At 38.5% G+C, this 19,335-nt stretch overlaps 4 protein-coding genes across 5 annotated transcripts; 3 read left to right on the forward strand and 1 right to left on the reverse strand.

Moving 5' to 3' along the window:
* Positions 1–155: 155 nt before the first annotated feature.
* On the forward strand, positions 156–1,363 carry LOC145911603 (sodium-dependent phosphate transporter 1-A-like). Its single transcript, XM_082999002.1, has 2 exons — positions 156–240; positions 471–1,363. The coding sequence occupies exons 1-2, from the start codon at positions 175–177 to the stop codon at positions 624–626; spliced, it is 222 nt and encodes a 73-aa protein (XP_082855128.1). The 5' UTR covers positions 156–174; the 3' UTR covers positions 627–1,363.
* Positions 1,364–3,290: 1,927 nt separating this feature from the next.
* On the reverse strand, positions 3,291–4,988 carry LOC145890746 (solute carrier family 35 member G1-like). Its single transcript, XM_082981884.1, has 2 exons — positions 4,092–4,988; positions 3,291–3,446 (listed from the first exon to the last, which is right to left on the reverse strand). Exons 1-2 carry the CDS (start codon positions 4,986–4,988, stop codon positions 3,318–3,320), a joined length of 1,026 nt encoding a protein of 341 aa, XP_082838010.1. The 3' UTR covers positions 3,291–3,317.
* A 6,173-nt stretch (positions 4,989–11,161) lies between these two features.
* LOC145890762 (uncharacterized) lies at positions 11,162–12,636 on the forward strand. The gene is made up of 4 exons (XM_082981885.1): positions 11,162–11,308; positions 11,744–11,896; positions 12,052–12,176; positions 12,408–12,636. The coding sequence occupies exons 1-4, from the start codon at positions 11,162–11,164 to the stop codon at positions 12,634–12,636; spliced, it is 654 nt and encodes a 217-aa protein (XP_082838011.1).
* Positions 12,637–14,590: 1,954 nt separating this feature from the next.
* LOC145908806 (protein rolling stone-like) lies at positions 14,591–16,226 on the forward strand. Of its 2 annotated transcripts, none has more exons than XM_082996135.1 (4): positions 14,591–14,734; positions 14,869–15,022; positions 15,328–15,486; positions 15,599–16,226. In XM_082996135.1, the coding sequence occupies exons 1-4, from the start codon at positions 14,639–14,641 to the stop codon at positions 16,150–16,152; spliced, it is 963 nt and encodes a 320-aa protein (XP_082852261.1). In that variant the 5' UTR covers positions 14,591–14,638; the 3' UTR covers positions 16,153–16,226. The 2 variants fall into 2 exon arrangements, with proteins under 2 accessions (XP_082852261.1, XP_082852265.1); XM_082996139.1 differs by having other exon boundaries at positions 15,328–15,465.
* Positions 16,227–19,335: the final 3,109 nt, after the last annotated feature.

The raw sequence follows: 19,335 nt of genomic DNA on the forward strand, positions 1-19,335 counted from the left end.
GAATCGTACATATTTATACTCGGGTCGAGACTAGTCGAATTTTGTTAAATTTTAATCACTTTTCGCTCCGGTGTGTTTCATGACGTATCTTGACCTTGACGTAATGAAGGTCGAATTGATCTTCCAGCTTTTCAAATTCGTCCTTTTGATTTCAGTGGATTCTGCATTGAACTCATGACCGCTATCACCGTTCTCATTGCCTCCAACATTGGACTTCCCGTTTCGACCACACACTGCAAGGTGAGAACGAGTTAACAAGTTATATCGGTTTGATCACAGAATTTTCACCAGCGGGAAGCAACAACTTATTATTGAAAATCTGACGTGTGGTTATTATTACTAAAGACTTTCAACCTGATCTTAAAAACGTTTCCATAACTAATTTAAGCAAAACATACTTGGACTCTGTGTCTTCATCAATAAAAAATAAACTATAGAAGGAAAAGTTGTAATGGGCGTTTGTCCCACAGGTTGGTGCTGTTGTATCTATCGGATGGTGGCGCTCAAGAGCAGCGGTGGATTGGTCACTGGCCCGAAACATCGGTGTTGCCTGGTTTGTTACAGTGCCCGTATCAGGAATCCTGAGCGCTGGCGCTATGTGGTTCCTAATGACGGTGGCGCTATAACGTAACAGAAGAACGCCGCTTCGTTAGCACCCCCCCTCCTTTCCCTTGTGAAACACCCCCTTAATCGCTACCCGTATTGTGGCCATAGGTTTCGTGCTTCTTTATTTTTTTACAGTTGAAATTTTGTGTTTGGTCGCGGTTTCTTTACTTGACTTTTTTGCTTGTGTGGATTTGCTTAGTTTTTTTGTTTTGAACCTCTCTCTCATTCTATGCTCTGATTCCTCGTTTCAAAATGGAAAAAACCTGTAAGTAGTTCCAAGTGTTCTCATTGTCTCCTTGCCGTCGCCATGGCAAACATAAACAAAATGTTGCGTAATTGCTTCAAAATAATTTCTCGTGTAAAAATATCTCAAATTTTTCGCTGCTTCATATTTTTTACGTCCATCGACAGCCATGTGCTTCCATTAGTTGATAAATGTTCTTGTAATTTTTGGTTAAATGGTCCACAATGCTGCATTCACACATGCATGTGTTGGACTCCACCTCCTGGTTGCTATTAATTGATGGAAATACACGGAATAGATGCAATCTCCATGACCATTGTAGAAAGCTTCCCCTCCGTGTGAAATGGAATTAAATTCTCATGTCCTTCAACAATAGAACTTCCCATATCTTGTTTCCGTTTAGTTTTTGTCGCCAGTCTGCAAATTTTCCCTTTTGTTTTGTGCTGTAGCCAAGACTTCAACATGTCGGATCATCATGTAAGCGACGAACAAAAATAAAAGTTTTCGCAGTAAGTTTCCGATTGTTTTGTGCATAAAGCAGGGAGAAATGAAACTTTGCTTGGAATATATGAACTCAACTTGACCCTCACTGAATTCGCTTCATCATTCAGCATACCCTACTTTCTGCAACACAAACCTAGCTTACAGTGATAAACTGCTGACACGCCGGGGCTCGCCACCTAACGTTATATTCTTTACACAACACCGGGATTTGAACACAGGATATCCTGACCACGAATTTCGATCAGGTTTTCTTTTGCGTATTTTGGTCGGGCGCTTAACCAATGCTGCAAATCACCCGCCTCCTAATGTCATATTGTCTCAACCCATCACCTCCCAGTGCGACTGGCTGGGATCCTGCGGCAGATTGTGATTCTCCGTGAGGAAATCAACTTTACATAGGTGCCTGACTCAATAACCCTCATGGTTTTATGGGTGCCAATGTTATTTAATGTTTTACGTTGATGTAACTTTGCGAACAAAGAAGGGATCTACTTTCTTAACACACCGGGATTTAAACCAAGGATATGCTGATCACGAATCCCAATCTGATTTTACGTATATGGATCAGGCGCTTGACCATTGTTGCCAATCGCCCGGCGAAATGAGAAATCTACTAAAAATTCACAATTTTAAAAGTTGCCCTCTGCCTCTCTCTGGCGATTGCAATCCCACCAAGAAAGATGCTTGTGTGCTTTGCTGTTTTCCAGTATCCAGCTGAAATAGGTACATCTATATCGTGTTATATTCCGAGTGACACAGGTAGAACCCCTTCTTCAAGAGGACCTGACATTAAAAAACCTGTTATCTAGTTAAGTGTTGAGTGCCCCTGATTTGTTTACTAAGAGTGTTTCTCGTAATCACCAGGACACAAGATAGCAAATTTTTCATAAGGGAATTTCGCCCAAAATAAAAGGCGTTTCAACGGCTGTTTTTGTGTGGGGTATCCCCATCCACTCGAAACATCGCATGGCGTTTACGTATCCGAACGAAAACACGTGTTTTTTTTCGAGAAATCAAACACAAAAACTCGTATCTTCGTATTATTTTGAAGTGAAAGTAAATCGACGTCGGACAGATTGCACGTTTATGTTGGAGTACACTTGAAAAAATGGAAGAATGCATGTACGTGGTTCAACTCTTTCGGACGTGAACGCAGCAAAGTAAGTAACGAACATAAAAACGGTTAAAGTTGTGGCATAATATGACCTTAGCTTACGAAATTATTTATACATTGTAAATGAGATCTTTTTACATTGTAAATTTAAATGTGAAATTGTGACCTGTGTCACGCACAAGTGGCGTCGGAAAAAGATTGATTTTGCGAAGAAAATATTAAATATTGAACACAGTAACGAGTCATAGTTGTTTGTGACGTAACAATTGCTCGGTCATCGAAAATGTAGAAATGTTTGTGTGGCCAGAAAAGTGTTTATCAGCAACTGTCGTGGCGGGGGCGACATCAATCGTTGTGTCTGTGACGTTGAAGCAATGTTTTTTTGCCAAAAAGAATGAACAAAAACCACACATGCATTTGTAAATGCGAGTAACGCAATATAAGCTGCAACGACCTGATTCAACACTCTGCAAAATAAGGAACAGCACTTTTTCGACTTGTAAAAACAAAACAATAAAACAATTTTACATCAGATATATCAACACAACATAAAAAGTACAATACTCCGCAATATAAAACATTGAACCTGGGTTTAAATGTTTTTTATCATTTCAATTAGTCTGCTCCACTCCCGGATTGTGACTAGTTTAATAGCAGGCGAAACAACGATGAATCAAAACATTCAAAAGTATACGCTTGTTTTAAAAGGAGAGACTAATTGAATACAATTTGCCTGGCAGCAACAAAATGCTTTTCCATTCGATTGGCACTGGGTATAAAATGGCCAAAAAAATCCTACGTCACATTGAAATTGTTGCGTCTCCATAGCGCCCTCGGTCGGTTATTCCGTTATTCCTTTTTGTCTCTCGATTTTCTTTGGTTAAAAACTTTGCGGATACCGATCACCAGGACAGCTGCAAATACCAAACTCGACCCGACGATACTCAGAGTGTCAGGAATGTCGTGAAGAACAATCACCTTTATCAATAATAATTGTTGACGTTGTAATAAAACAATGGACAACGTCATAATTGAAGAACAAAAATCTTGTGGCCACAACTGTTTTTGAAACTTGTAACTGAACAGATAGAACCCCTACCCTATGTATGGGAACTCCCGACAGTATTACGGCAACAAAGACTTGGTATCGGATTTTATTCGATATTTCGATGTGTTCAGTACACAACAAATTAAATAAGAGAAACCCTAAGTAATTTTGAAACAACAGAAAGACAAATGAAAATGGTTTTCTCTCATACAACTTGTTGTAGTTGAACACAGTGAAATATCGGATATTGTTTGGACAAACAGTGTTATCCATGTAACTGCTTTGAGTTTCATTTGCAAACGTTTTGGATATTGACATTTCGCATTGACAATGATTACTATCGAAACGTTTGCAAATGAATTTAAAAACAATTATAAGATCTTTCCTACGGATAATATTCAAGGTTTTAAATTTTAACAAGTAACGTTTCTGTCAGTGTGGAGGTATTTAAGAGACTGTCACCTCTTTCACAAGCATCGCATTGAGCAAAACGTTTACGTTTGGAAATCGTTGCAATAAGCGCTGTAAACCATCAACTAAAAATATAATGCAAGGTGAGCTAGAGACAAACTAACCTGCAGGAAAAAAATGATGACTATTTGAAAAGCCCGGACAACAGCAAAGGTCGCCGCGCGTTCGTATCTGAGACCGACGGCCATTGCAAGTTGAGCCAAGATCCCGTTGGAAGCCATCACGAAAATCCACAGAAGATCCATGGCACACGGAACACGAAACGCATCGAGGGCAAAAGTGAACGATATTGTTATCAGAGACCCGAAGAATGAGTAATACACGACGTTCAAAACCGTCGGTGTGTCGCTCAGTTTGCGAAGGACGATGTAAGTTACCGACATTAAGATAGCTCTTGCGATGGAAAAAGCAATCCCGATGAGCGCCTCTGTGTCAATGACCGTTTCTCCAACGAGAAACGGTGGTTTTGCGAGGAGTACAACGCCCACTAGCGTCAAAACACACAACGCACCATCGACAAGGGTCAGCGCCTCTCCGAGGCACAAGCAGCCGAATATCATCGTAAATATTGTGTTTGTAAATGATATGGTGACCGCGTCGCCGGCGGACAGACGAACGAGAGCTTGGTGGAAGAATATCGCGGCGGTTGACCCCCCTACTCCCCTCAGCACCAGCAGCCAGAATGATCCAGGGGGCCCAGTGATGCTTGTCTTGTTTTTCCAAGAGCTGTAGGTATTGTACGGCAGGATAAGGAGGAGTTGAAGACCACAGCGCGACGCAGTGATTTGAATTGCTTCTATCGACGTTATCAGTTTCACGGCGAGGGATTGAAAGGAAAATAAAAAACCGGAAACAATTCCAAGCATGATTCCGAAGCCCACAAACGGCGGCTTCAATTTACCCTCTCTCTCATTATCATTTTTTTCAGTTTCTTTCGATATTTCAATTGTCTTGTTGCTTTCTGTGAGAACAACGTCAATGTTCGCAGGAATTTCCTCCATTTTGTTGATGCAGAGTCAATACCACAAAGTGCTTTCTTCTCATTTATTGACTTTGGACGATCTTGACTTTTTTCTATTTTATTAAACTTTACATAAGATCACACCCATGGTAATCTACAAGCGAGAAGGTTAAACTGTAATTTTAAGCATTCGTTTTAAACTACAATAATGCAGCTACCTGAATAACTGAAAATGGATTTACGATGATTTACTCCAAATAAAGTTGAAAGTTTAAGGTATAAACAAGCTCCACACAATCAATATATCGGTTACATGTATGTTTCGTCAGATACTTCTGCCTCCATCAGCAAAATAACTTGTGCTGAAAACGTTTTGCTTTGATAGATTCTCATTCACTGTTAACGTTAGTTGCAACTTGCTAAACGCGCTGGGTGAGAATATGATATCTATGAACCACAGTTATCAATTATTGTCAATCTAATTTGTCTGCCATTATATGCAAGATCACACAATCACTAAAAAACTATTACTTCGTGGTTAAAATCAGTCGTATTTAAGACAAATATATTTCGATTTGAAAAGCATTGTCAGTGTCTGTAAAAAAAACAAAACGAAATGGATTAGAACAAAAAGGCTCACCACTACCTCACACCACGCCCTTCAAGTAACTAAAAACCAGCCTAAGACCACGGAACACAAACCAGTTAATTACAAAATAGAAAGGCTGACAGAAATCGCACCATTACAACAATTATAACAGACTGAGGTATTACAACGTCACACATGCAGACAACATGACAAAGTTTATCCAACCATAACGACATATGTTTATAACTGTATTCTTCTTCGCTGTCCAACCTTTTTTGCACTTTGAACCCATTTAACGCAGCGCAGAAGTAATCCATGTTTTCGCATAACCGGGCAGGATTGCCCCACTGCGCAGGTCCTTTATATTTGACAATCTCAGCTCTTGTATTCTCATCATTAGGTTCACAGGCTTCGCAGCCCCGGGCTTGATTTTTCAGATCTCGCTCCGACTTGTCGGGAAAAATGGCTGATCCAGCTTGGCTACGAAGCCTGTGAACCCAATTTAAGGCAGGTAATATTTGCACGGACTTGGTTTCAAGGTGGAGCGGACAAATACAACATTGTGGTGTTAGTGAACTCCTTGACAAATACAATACCATGCGACAGTCATTGGTGACTGGTTAAGTGTGCAACCTGTAGCTTCGAGCTTGTGAAACGTGTGACACCCTCAAATTAGGGTTGGGGAGCCTTGTTCTACGGTACTTTGCTAGTCCTAAAAGTCTTGTTACAGCCAAAGTTACTCAGGAAAATCCACGCCTGTATGACGATATGTGCTAGCAGTGCTTCCAACTGGTCGACGTTGTTATTACACAGCGCATACACTTCGTTACCACTGTTCGCTCTAACAACTCTTGATAAAAAAACTTTGCAATACCTCTATTTATTCAAATGCGGTCACCTCTGTGCTCGGGCAATTGCTCCAATACTGCGCTATTATTGGTCACGGATGATCTGTTTGCCTTTTTCGTAACCCACTGAACCGTAACAACTGGAAAAAGGAGGAAATACTGCGACAATGCTGCCCAAGGTCAACGTATGTTGGTTGCAGTTTTCCATACGGCTACCAAGACAACATGAAATAAATACAAAATTTAGTCATTAAATCTCTAATAAAAACGACCTAAAGGTCTACCTAGTGCAATTTGTGATCATGGCACTGGGCTAGCTTTTAAACTAGCAGGCACAAACATTTTGACACCTTTCGGTCAACGTTGATCTCAATGACTGTTATGGCTCTTTTTTGCACATATCTGAATTTAATCTAATAATTCATAATAAAGAACCTTGTAATTCACAGCCTGTATGTTTTACTTAACTCGTTCAAAGCTGGCAGGGCAACTTGACACAAAAACTTTATCAAACAGCATGTAGACAATACAAGACACACTTTTTCAAACGACAGCCAGAAAATTTTCTTTAAATTAGCTTTGGCTTTTTTATTTAATGTTGTTAACTCCAAGCTTTCCCACACACAAAAGTTGTGCAACTACAACTGGAAACTGTGATTGATGCCTCCGGGAACTGCTTGTTCCTATGTGTAACTTGGTATAGCCGACAACTCAGTAAGTTAATGGTAGCTTTGCTGAAAACATGGCGTTGTATCCTACAGCACAACATCTCACCCAAGATATAACGTCGCCTTACTACGAGGACCGATTGCATAACACAGTCATGCATTTCAGCCATACGCAGGCTATTGCGTCATGCGTGTACACTTCGGTGCCGGTACCGCTGCTCAATGCCGTCTATTGCCTTTCGCAAACATTTGCTTCCATGATGGCAGAACAAACTGAATGGTAGGTTCGGCAACTTCTTAGGTAGGGAAAGAGTCAGCAGTCGGTTTACAAATCATTCAAAATGGTAATATCTTATCGTTCATAATAATGTATTAAAATCCAAACACAGCAATCTTCAGACAGCTCAGATCGATTTATTTAGAGAAAAATATATTTCGCCTAAAACGGCATCATCAGTTTCTCCATTTACCAAAACTTATTCTAATGGAGAAACTGATGATGCCGTTTTAGGCGAAATATATTTTTCTCTAAATAAATCGATCTGAGCTGTCTGAAGATTGCTGTGTTTGGATTTTAATACATTATTATTGATACGGTGTGCGATCGACAGCCTGCCAGGGGCCTTTGGTTTTTTTGATCCAGATTTGATTTACTAATCACATCTTATCGTTCAGGTGTTATTGCTGCTTGCAACAATTCCATTCCTTTTATTTTATGTTTAAATTACTTTCTACTGTTTTCCCCCCAGACATTTTGACGCCTTTTTACTTATTGTTATCTCATTTTGCCTAGTCCTTGTCGACTAAACCAAATACTAGAAAACACGGCGCAAAAACTTCTTGAAAAAGTATAGGCCCACCATTATGGGTCGTTCCTGTTTAGTAATATTGTGCTGAACAGAGGTAACTCGCTTAACTGAACGTCTGTATTAAAACTTGACTTGCCTTTGGTTTGGAATCCTGTTTCCCCAAGAATAGCGATGCCGAATTTTGAAAGTTTTAAACCGTTGTTGGGGGGGATATAATATTCAATACTGGTAACATCGGTCCGTAAACGCCTGACCCATATCTAAACGAAGACCAGATCGGCATTCAAGGCCAGGATATCAACAGTTAGAAACTGCTCTGTGTTTATGTGATATATATGAGGCATATACCTATATATAGCACAAGAAGCAAAATACCGCAGGTGCTATTCAGATAACAGAAGGGTTTTTCAAACAGTGGAAAGTTGCCTTCGAATCTCAACAATTTCTTCATCTAACCAGGCTCACTTTACATTATATTCCAGCTGTTGTTTCCATATTTCATCATTGACGAAATAAACTGGTTACAAATTGGCGAGGGGAATTTTATCCTGAAAAGCGGATTTAAAAACTACAAGAAGGTTTTGTACAAGGATTACAAAGATCCAATGAGCGGTGAAAGATTATTCAAGAATATTCCACCACCACACAGTGGCGCTGTTCTCTGCTATAGCAATTTACAATTACAAATGAAGCACAAGCTATAATTCATGCACTTTTGTGCGCACATATTGCCTCAAAGATTTACTGCGACACATAAAGCTTAAATTTATTTTTTAATATTTTTGTCAATCTTTACAACATGTTTTGCGAACCTAGTTATTACATTCAGTCAGGAAAGTACTGTTGATTTGTGTTGTTTGTGGCATTGATCACCAACTAGAGCCACGCTTGTCATAACAATTCATAACAGAAAACCACCTTGCGTTATAAGTTGCTTGTATGAGGTGCAGCAACATTTAGGTTTTATTGAAATTGCTATTTGACGTTTACAGTCGTACGCATTCACAGCTCGACAACATGCGGTTAATAATTAAATCGCCAGTTGTAAATGCTGTCAATTACAACTTGTCGGAAGGGTGTTTCGCCAACAAGTGCAGGTCTTGGTGCTTTACGTTCATCAGTATATGTGCAAGGAGTGCATCACACAAAGCAATTACGTTATGTCAGATTGAAAGAGGGACAAGAAAAGTTATTTAAGTGCCAAGGGTTGTATTTTGCTTACATCAGTTCCAGATTATAACTCACTCATCTTGTAGTATGTTTCAACATGCTTGGGTATCAACAGTTCACGTAAGCCCTGACGCACGAGTCTGAACAAAATACTTATTTTGACAAACAGAACACACAAGTAGAAAATGAACTGGTATATTCGGGTATTAACAGCAGAAGATCAAGAGGATTTAAAGAAGTTATTGCTTCTTTACTGGGAAGAAGAAGCTACTGCAAAATGTCTGAAACTTACACCACAGGAAAAAGAAGTTTTGTTTAAGTGGTACATAGAGGTAAGGCCTGTCTTAACATTGTAGCAACAGTAAATTTATATTTTAACTCTTGGTGTGTTAATTTATCACTAACTCAAAGCTATAGTTGGGACTCAGCTAATGATTAGCATATCAAATATTGACAATGACCTACCACTATTGCAATTTCACGTTACGACCAGCCATTCAGTACGTCTAAAAGGGGATTTGGATGGCTCATGCAAAAAAGTTTAAACAGTCTCAGTGAATTTAACAGAAAGAGGTCGCTCATAATGCGGCTCCGTGTTTCCACAGCAAATACAATTCAGCAACCTTGCTATTGACTCACGCAGCTGGTCTCCAGATAAATTATTAAACTATGTTGTGAGTCCAGGTGATTCTGTCACAAGGATTAACACTGGGAGTTTTTGAAGCAACATCCGATGAGATGTGTGCTTGTTGTTTCATTGCAAACGGAATCGAACATTTGGAACCGGAAAGTTTGGATTCCAGCAAAGAGGCCCAAAGTTTTGCTAAAGTGACTGCGGTTGGTTTTATGTTTTTTTTTTGTTGACATCCTTCCACAATCCAGGATTTTTTACATTTACTTGTTAATGAGACAAATACAACTCAAAGAAATAATGAAAATAGTCTTTGGCATGAGTGTCACGATTTCAATATCGAAATATGAAAGAAATGTATCGTGGTTGAGTTTACGATTTTAGCAATTATTTTCCGCGCATTGCAGTTTGACTTTGAAATGGTTAAAGATGTTCCAAACATCGCGAAGAATCAACTTTACCGACATCTCGAAACTTGCTTTGTCCTTCCCAAGTATCGCAGGATGGGTATCACAGTCGAGATTATAAAAAGGTTACATATCAGCTGCATCATTTCTCACAATAAATGAACAGAGAAAACCTGAATATTCATCTAGTATTGTAGCAGCTAACTATACTCTTATGAATATTACCAAAGTTTTTCTATGATCCAGTGCTGGAACTCGAGTATTTTTTATTGTGATTCTATGTAGAGTTGATGCAGAGAAGTTTAACAGAACACGTTTTCAGTGCGTTCACGTTGTAGGTTAAAGTACAACAATTTCTGTCGCAACCGCGTTTTTCGTCATTTTTCGTTATAAACCTCCCCAGAAGAAAAAAATACTCGAATACATTATCAACACCTTGCTTTTTTAAAGTAATTAATATTTTGCCCCTTGAACTATACAGAAGTGAGGAAATGGCAATTGCGGCTGGCTGTACGATGTTGACATCTGTTGGTAACTCAGTGGCTGGACGAGGTGCATTGATCTTGAAAAGCGGATTTAAAGAATACAAGGAGGTTTTATACAAGGATTACAAAGATCCAATGAGCGGTGAAAGAATATTCAAGAATATTCCACCACCACACAGTGGCGCTGTTCTCTGCTATAAGCAATTACCGATGAAGCACAAGTTATAATTCATGCACTTTTGTGCGCACATATTGCCTCAAAGTTTTGCTGCCATACAAAAAGTTAAAAAAAAAATCAATCCTTAAATTTTTGTTTGTCAGTATGTGTAAATATTTTTTGTCAACATTTACAACATGTTTTGCGATCCAGATTGTAACTTAGTCCTCTTACAGTATGTTTCAACATGCTTGAGTATCAACAGTTTGCTAACGGTCAATACAGGTTTCTGCGATTCGTCTCAAACAGCTTATTCTTATTTTCCTATTTAAATATTTCTTATTTATTCTAAACACCTATTCAACCCCTATACGCACAATTCGGAAGGTTATGTCCACGTAAATTTCAACTAAATACTTATATTGACAAACAGAACACACAAGTAGAAAATGAACTGGTACATACGGGTATTAACAGCAGATGATAAAGAGGGTTTAAAGGAGTTGTTGCTTCTTTACTGCGAAGAAGAAGCGACTGCAAAATGTCTGAAACTTACACCACAGGAAAAAGAAGTTTTGTTCAAGTGGTACATAGAGGTAAGAAATAGAAAAATGATCATGCACTCTTTGCATGTATGGAAACCTCAAATGTATTTTGAAACTCTTTATGTGACAAGTACATAAATTTCTGAAAGCGAGAAATATTGATTAGCTAATGATTGTCAGATAAAACAACCTTTTTGCGTTAGATTCTTGACTTTTTCCTTTCTGTTTTTCCTTTTTGGCAGTTTTGGTAAATGGAGAAACTGATGATGCCGTTTTAGGCGAAATATATTTTTCTCTCAATAAATCGATCTGAGCTGTCTACAGATCGCTGTTTTGGGATTTTAATACATTATTATTGATACGGTGTGCGATCGACAGCCTGCCAGGGGCCTTTGGTTTTTTGATCCAGTTTTGATTTACTAATCACATTGGTCAGATAAAACATTGACAATAAGGCTAAATTATTAAACTATGTTTTGAGTCCAGGAGATTCTTCCACAAGGATTAACACTGGGAGTGTTTGAAGCAACATCCGATGAGTTGTGCGCTTGCGGTTTTATCACAGACGGAATCGAACATTTGAAACCGGAAAGTTTTGATCCAAATGAAGAGACCTCAAACCTTGCTAAACTGACTGCGGTCGGTATATGTTTGATATACCGTTGTACGTTTTCATGCTCAATAAGTAAACAGTAATTAGACAAATCAAAGATAAGTATCGTTATTAGGAAGAAATAGATCGTATCGTATTTGGATTGGCGATTTCAACAGTATGCCCTTCCTTTTTACTGTAGTTTGACTGGGAGATGATCAAAGATGTTCCAAACATCGCGAAGAATCAACTTCACCGACATCTCCATATTTTCTTTGTCCATCCCAAGTATCGGAGGATGGGGTTGGCGACAAAGATCGAGGAAAGGTATTTTTAAATACTCGTGTGAATTTTTCATTAAGAAAGACAAGTTTAAACAAAATATTTTGAATCCGATATTTACTTGTAGTGACGACTTAATCTATTAAAACTCTTATAGATACAATTGAGTACAAATACTCGTCACAAGTTTGTCGTGAACAAAATTAACATCGTCCGTGTGCATGCAAAAACATTTGAGTAAATTAAATCTGGAACATATTTTACCCCAACTTAAAGGTGTGAGGAAATGGCGCTTGCAGACGGATGTACGATGCTAACAACTGTGGCGAATGTGGTGGCGTCGCGCGAAGCGAGTTTGAAAAGAGATTTCAAAATTCACAAAGAAGTTTTCTACAAAGATTATAAAGATCCAACGAGCGGTGAACGGATTTTCAAGAATATGCCACCACCACATAGTGGCGCTGTTCTCTGCTATAAGCAGTTGTCAGAAAAGCAGAACCTGTGACAAGAAAAGCAAAACTGAGATGTAGTTATGGTTGTGTGCAATTGTAATAAATAAAGTTTCTGCGCAAAACATGCATATTTCCCACTTCCTTAAATGTATGCCTGTGCGTGCACTGCATTTTAACGATTCAAGTTCTATAATTTTTTGTTTGTCGGTCTGCGTAAATAAATTTGTCAACATTTACAACATGTTTTGCGAACCTAGTTATCACATTCAGCCCAAAATATCGTTGATTTGTGTTGTTTATGGCATTGGTTAACAACTACAGCCACGCTTGTCACAAAAGTTCATAACAGGAAACACAACTCGAAAACATGCAGTTAATAATTATGCCGCCAGTTGTAAATGCTGTGAATTACAACTTGCAACTAAATATATTTTGAAGAACTGTTTTGAATTAATTCAGATATACATAGTTAACTTTTCTTAAATTGTGCGTTGTTATGTGGCAGATTTGTTATCTACATGAGAAAATACGGGTAAACAGTCCGCCCCTGTCTGAATTTAATAATTTTGTGAACAATCTACGTAATTTTGAACTATGCATGGCAAAAACTAAAAAATCTTTGGACCTTCATAAAAAGTTTCACTGCTGGCAGAGATTTAGTCTCAAGTCTGGTTTGTTCGCGGGGAATCCCCAAATAGATTTTACGCAGTGGTGGCGCAATGAATCGAGTTACGCTTTGGGCGACGACATCGAAGCGAGGAGAAGCAAAACAGACACAAATAGCGTCATTTCGACTTAATGGCATATGGCGGTAAATTAGCATGGCGAACTCAAATCGTTATCTTGTAAGCTGGAATCAGTGACAAGCAGTGAAGGCGCACAGAACCCCAAGAAATATTATTTAGTCCTTCATTCGAAAGGTATTGGAAGCAATTTGTTGTTGCTGCGCTTAGTTAATAAGTGGATTGTTTTGTAACCACAGTTTTATTTAACTATCGTGTTTTGGGCGGACCATTAGCGGTAAACAGGCAGTAGGAGAAGTGTGTCGTGGCATGAACAAAGGTGGTAAGGTTTAAATAACCCGAGGTGAATAGGAGGCTACTCGAGTTACGTTTGGGGTTCTTCGCTAAATTGAGTTGATTATGCGTTGTAACGTATCGGGCAGGTGGCTTCAGGGTATAATTTCAACGGGATTTCCAAGCTTGACGGTTTAAACAGTAGTGGTTTACATTATTCTGCGAAGGACGGAAATTTCTAAGTGAAATTAACTTGCAAAAGTAGTGTCTGGAAAGTGCATTTCTGGTTGTTTGAAATCTAAGGTTTGGAAGCGATTGAAAACTATTCCAATTCCTATCTTGCTGAGGTTTGAAGGAATACGAAAAACGCTTATGGCGGTTAAACTCTTGAGACTTTAGAACAGTAATTTTGAAAAACTTTAAAACTAATTAGAAGTTGCAAGGAAAACTTCTCTGAGTTTGTACCGAGATTGCGTGCATTTCTTGGGACGATGCGAAGTTGAGTGTTGCAACTGCTAGCTGTTATGCATGCCAATCACAAAACACCAGCTGCTTGCACGACACATTTCCTGTTGTGTGGATTGGGTGACGTCATTTTTCTAGGATCAGCTGGGATAAGTTAGCGGACGTCGTCACGCATGGTTTGTTGTTGCATTCGAGGTGCTCTTACAAGCAGTTTACGCGAGACAGTACGCTTTAAAGCTGTTGCTAGGGTAGACACATTCGGTTCAGATATACTTGCGTGCATTCCAACCAATATGTTTTGCAGGCGAAAAGTTATGACAAAACTTTGTCACGCTTATAAATGGCCAAGGCTACCACCTCTTTCAAGTACAAAGCTTGTCCGTATTGACATTTGATGAGAAAGTAAACTAGACGATCAAATAAAACATTTTCCCTACTTAACGTCCAAAGCAAATTGAAAAAAAAAAACAAAAAAAAAGGTTTATTTGTCAAGAAGTGTAAACAGTTGTTATTTTATTACAGGTATGTAAACAAACCAATGTAAATACGTTATTATGAATGCACAGATGACGCAATGACAACTAAAATTCGAGAGTTTTTACAAGAAGAATTTCAACTGCGCCGCTTTGGATTTGTCGATTGTAGTGCTGAGGATTTTGCTCGCCTAAAGGTAGACTTCAATGCGTTTCACACACTATTAACTATTGCATCGCAATATAAACTGTTTTAAATTTCACGCAACGATTTTAAATAAATTATTTATTCAGGGTATGCTAATGTTTAAAATCCGCCATTTGTTTACAGTGGACAGGTCGTCTTTCTCTGGTTCTGACTTATCGTATCCTGGTAGCTCTCTACTGCCTCGCGTGGTTCATTGCTGACATCGTGCTTAATAGAGACCCGTTGTATCTTACATTCCTCACGCATTGGGGTGAAGTTGTGATGTGTCTGTACTTCGGTGAGATGTTTGAACATTACAAATCAAGAAAATGGATTGTAGATGCAATTTTGGGATTGGTGCAGATATGGAGTCAACCTTATTACGTAACTTGAACAGTTTTTATCTGAAAAATAAAAATCATGTTCTAAAAATTTATGATTGCTGAGTATGATTCGTTCTACGCAAACTGAGGATTTATGTGTTTCTGTGAATTAAGTCGCATGATTTTGATCGAATTCGAGGTTTTCAGAGTTGAAAAACGTTAATGACCATTTGATGTGCTTTACTCCTTACTCCTAAATAACACTTACTTATTTGTTAAGTCATGGCCATATACTGCGTTGCAAAACCCACAAACTCCGGAGTCTTTAACCCTCTACCGGCCAGATCGCCTCGCAATTCACCGTCGCTAGGTGTGCGCGTGAGCCAAGAGAACAACAACCAAGACAACACCAACAGCGGTAAATTGTTGGATTACAAATGTTTGCATTGCCCGGGTTTTAGCAAGTAATCAAATGTAGTTCTTTAAGCATGCAATGGCGTCAAGGTTTTTTACAAATTTTAATCCATACTTTGCTTTGAACTGTTCCACAGTCTCAACCTCGCTACGATGGTGGCACAAAGTCACGTGGGTACTTCTGAATCTCAACGCTGATCTGGCCTTTTTTGTCAGCATTCTTTATTGGATCGGAGTCACACACAACCTTGTTGAGGCGTCGCCTTCCTTACTAGCGATCAACATCCACGTGCACGCCATCAACAGCGTCCTCCTCCTCATCGAGCTCCTCCTCAATGATCTTCCCATCCGCATCCTCCACTTCCACTTCTCGCTCATCTTCGGTTTGGCCTTCATCTTCTTCACGCTCATAATACACTGGGCGGACGTGACGTCAACTGTGTATCCGGTGTTGGATTGGCGGGAAAGTCCGGCAAGAGCTGTTGGATTTGCTGTTGCCGCCCTAGCTTGCTGTTCCCTAGTGAGTCATGCTCTGGTTTACACAATTTTCGCAACAAAAACTCTGCTTTATCGAAACTACGCTTCCACTGCGCCTCCGGTGGTAACAGTTCAGGTGGTAAATTCTCGCGTAAATGGCGGTAAAGAGCAGTTAGATTTCGAAAGAGATGTTCAAGAAGCTACTTCTGTATGAACTTGCATGCGTGTGATTCTACACTGTGAAACTTTTAGGTTTTATACTTTCAAAAAAATAAATGCCTTTCTATGCTTTGTGTTATTTTATGATCCCTTATTCCGCAGTAGAATGGGCGAGGTTTGTTTCGTCATGAAAGGTATGGAAGCAGAGCAGTATCGGTTGCTGAATGTGTTTTATCTTTTTCATGAAAAAGTTAACAATATTCTGCATGAACGAAATTTTCCATTGCTTGTGTTTGTGATGAAAGTTAGTAAAAAATCCAATGAACGGTGGACAAATTTTCAAGGATATTTTTCCATCATTGTCGCTAGGTGCGCGCGTGAGCCAAAAGAACAACAATCGGAGATTTCGCGCACGAAATCAAAACTCCTGTATATTCGTTAATAAAGCAGTCAAATACTCCCTAACAAAACATCTTCATCACTTCTGTTCTCGGTGTTAAGGTTTTAAAACGCACACTTACTGAAACGCTAAGAAGATATGGAAACTTCAATTAAATGCTTCATTGAAAACCCGAGGTTTGCCTTCATGAGTCTTAAGCATAAGAAGATATTTTACATATGTTACATAAATGAAAAAAGGAGAACCTAACAGCAAAGTGTTTTTATTGATAATTTTGATTTTACAAAGCGAAATGAAGGCATATGTTTACAACATTTACACGTATTACGAGTCATGCAGTAAGAGTTTTGGAGACAGAAATGTTCACTGTATCTCCCTTTCATCTTTCTTAATAATGCAGCCACATATGTCCCTGAAAGGGGAGTTATTTTTGCATTAAAACAGTTTCCATAAAATTTAAAAAACAAAGCAACTTTAGGTTCGTTGACGCACAAAAAGTTTTATTCTCAGCAAAAATCCTACTTCCCCGCCTGTTTTACTATTTTCAAACTTTGTGGAAACTCCCTCTCTTTGTTACGCATTTTAGCAACACGACCCTGCTTCCCTATGTTTTACTATAAGGCAGATGTGTGAGGATTGAAACTTTGTTAATCTGTGGTTACGTTCCATATCATGGTTGTTCTATCTGTATAAGTATTGAGATCAATATTCATTTTATCACTAAAATATTTAACAACAGATCACAATGCTTGGTCGTCACCAGTGAAACAAAATTCACTTTCGACGAAAACGGGATGAATTTTTGTGATGTTTCTTTGATTCACTTCATACACAAATTCAAGCGTAATCAAAGTTGAAACAGAAACCGTATTTAGTTAAATGGATGGTAGCAAATATACTTTAATTGTATTATATTATAGTTAGAAACAAACCTTAACTAGCTGGTCTACCAAACTCACGATACCAAACCTCTGCTTTACCAAAACTACGCCTAAACTGCGCCACCGGTGGTCACAGTTCAGGTCGTAAACTTTTGCTTAGATGGCGGAAAAGAGCAGTCGTTAAGAACATCATTTATTTGGATAACCACAATTATATAGGTTCAAATCAATTGTGGCCAAACAACTACTTCTATATGACCTTGAAATGAATGCAATTTTGAAGTGTGAATGTTTTAGGGTATTTTACCAAAATACAGGACACAATCTGTCGGTGTTTCCAAATCATGATGGTTTAGATTCAATTTATTCGATTTGCTGTTCCTTATTTAAAATAAATAAAACTAACACAATATAAGATTTTAAGTCTTAAATTTTTTTTTTCTATTATTAAACAACGACACAACACAGTCGTTTTTACAAACCCGACGAATGCTACGCCCCTTTGCGGGTGTGGTTGCCGAGTCCATTTAATGTACGCACCGGATCCCAAGCATCAAGATCATAAATCTGTTTTGTCACATAAACAACGCAGGTCATAGGCAACAATGCATGATCATAAAAGGATTTCCGTTTTGTCAAAGTGATCTTATCTTTTACACGCGTGTTATTATCTAGTACTGCTACGTGTCCTTACACAACTGGTAGTTTGTTGTGAGAAGGGTTGTGTTGCACACAGAGCGTCCTTAAGACAGAGATGAGATTTTAGTAGATGTGCTTTTTTACGTTGTTTTTACAGACACTAAATGCTTTATAGCGAAATATATTTGTCTCACACGAAACCCAGGAAACATGTTTTCCAAAAACGTCATCAAATAAACGCATACGAAATAAATCGTGTAGAGATTCTTTATTCTGTATATATTCGGCAGTCATACAGCAATGATATTAGGACACAATATTTGCTGCAGCTGCATCCACTTTCGTCTTTTAAACCGCACTTGTGATGCATGCGACCAGCAATGGAAACAGAATATGAAGAAAACTATTGTTGATGGCGGTTGCTTTGTTGTTGTCATTGCAATAATCTGCAAAATCAAATAGGAGTCGTAAATGCTATTTTTGTTCCAAGTAGCATTTCTCATCAATCACAATTTACTAAACTGAAAACTAAAAAATACGTTTCGGTATTTCGTAACGGATACTGTTTGTGGTGTTTGTGTGGATTTTATTGGTTTAATAAACCTGGTCAAGTGTTAAAAAATAGATACCAGTGAAAGTACCAAGAGATATAGTTTTTATTCCTACCGGTGGAACACGATTGCTGTTTGTTTCCGAGTTCAAGATATTCTTTAGGATCGCCACAGTCTCGAACCACCTTTTTGGAGATAGCGTACACTAAAAATTAACTCTTTAAAAAAAAGTTTTTTTCAGTTGATAAGCAAAAGAAACCTGAATTTATTGTATCAAAAAACAGGTTTGACTGAAACTTTTTAATAATAATCGAACTTACGTGATACCCAGTCGGTGAGTCGAAATCGACACGTCTCATTACAGTCCACCACATACGGGGAAAGGGGAGATGGGGATAATTTATCAAATTTACATTTCTCGTTGTCAATTTGATCTGTAAAGGAACTTCGAAACCTGGTGTATTGGCAGTTGTAACACTTCAGACCATTTCCTGTAACAAATAATTTATGTCAAGAATTTTATTCAACTGCAATCCTTTTCACATAAGCAGTTTACGTGGCAACCGATGAACTAGAATGCCAGGCACAGCACTTGCAAAAGCTAACATGGGAAACAGCATTTGGTTCAAAATTTAGCTTGGTAATTATATGGTCGTTGCAGTACCAAAGTAAGAATTTACCTTACGGTTCTTGCAAACTACTCACCAGAAAAATTATTTAGAGAAGTGAAAATCAACATCAACATAAACTTGTTCATTTTTACTCGA

Source organism: Ascidia mentula, chromosome 1 (assembly GCF_947561715.1).
Source record: "Ascidia mentula chromosome 1, kaAscMent1.1, whole genome shotgun sequence".
In the NCBI taxonomy this organism is placed as follows: domain Eukaryota; kingdom Metazoa; phylum Chordata; class Ascidiacea; order Phlebobranchia; family Ascidiidae; genus Ascidia; species Ascidia mentula.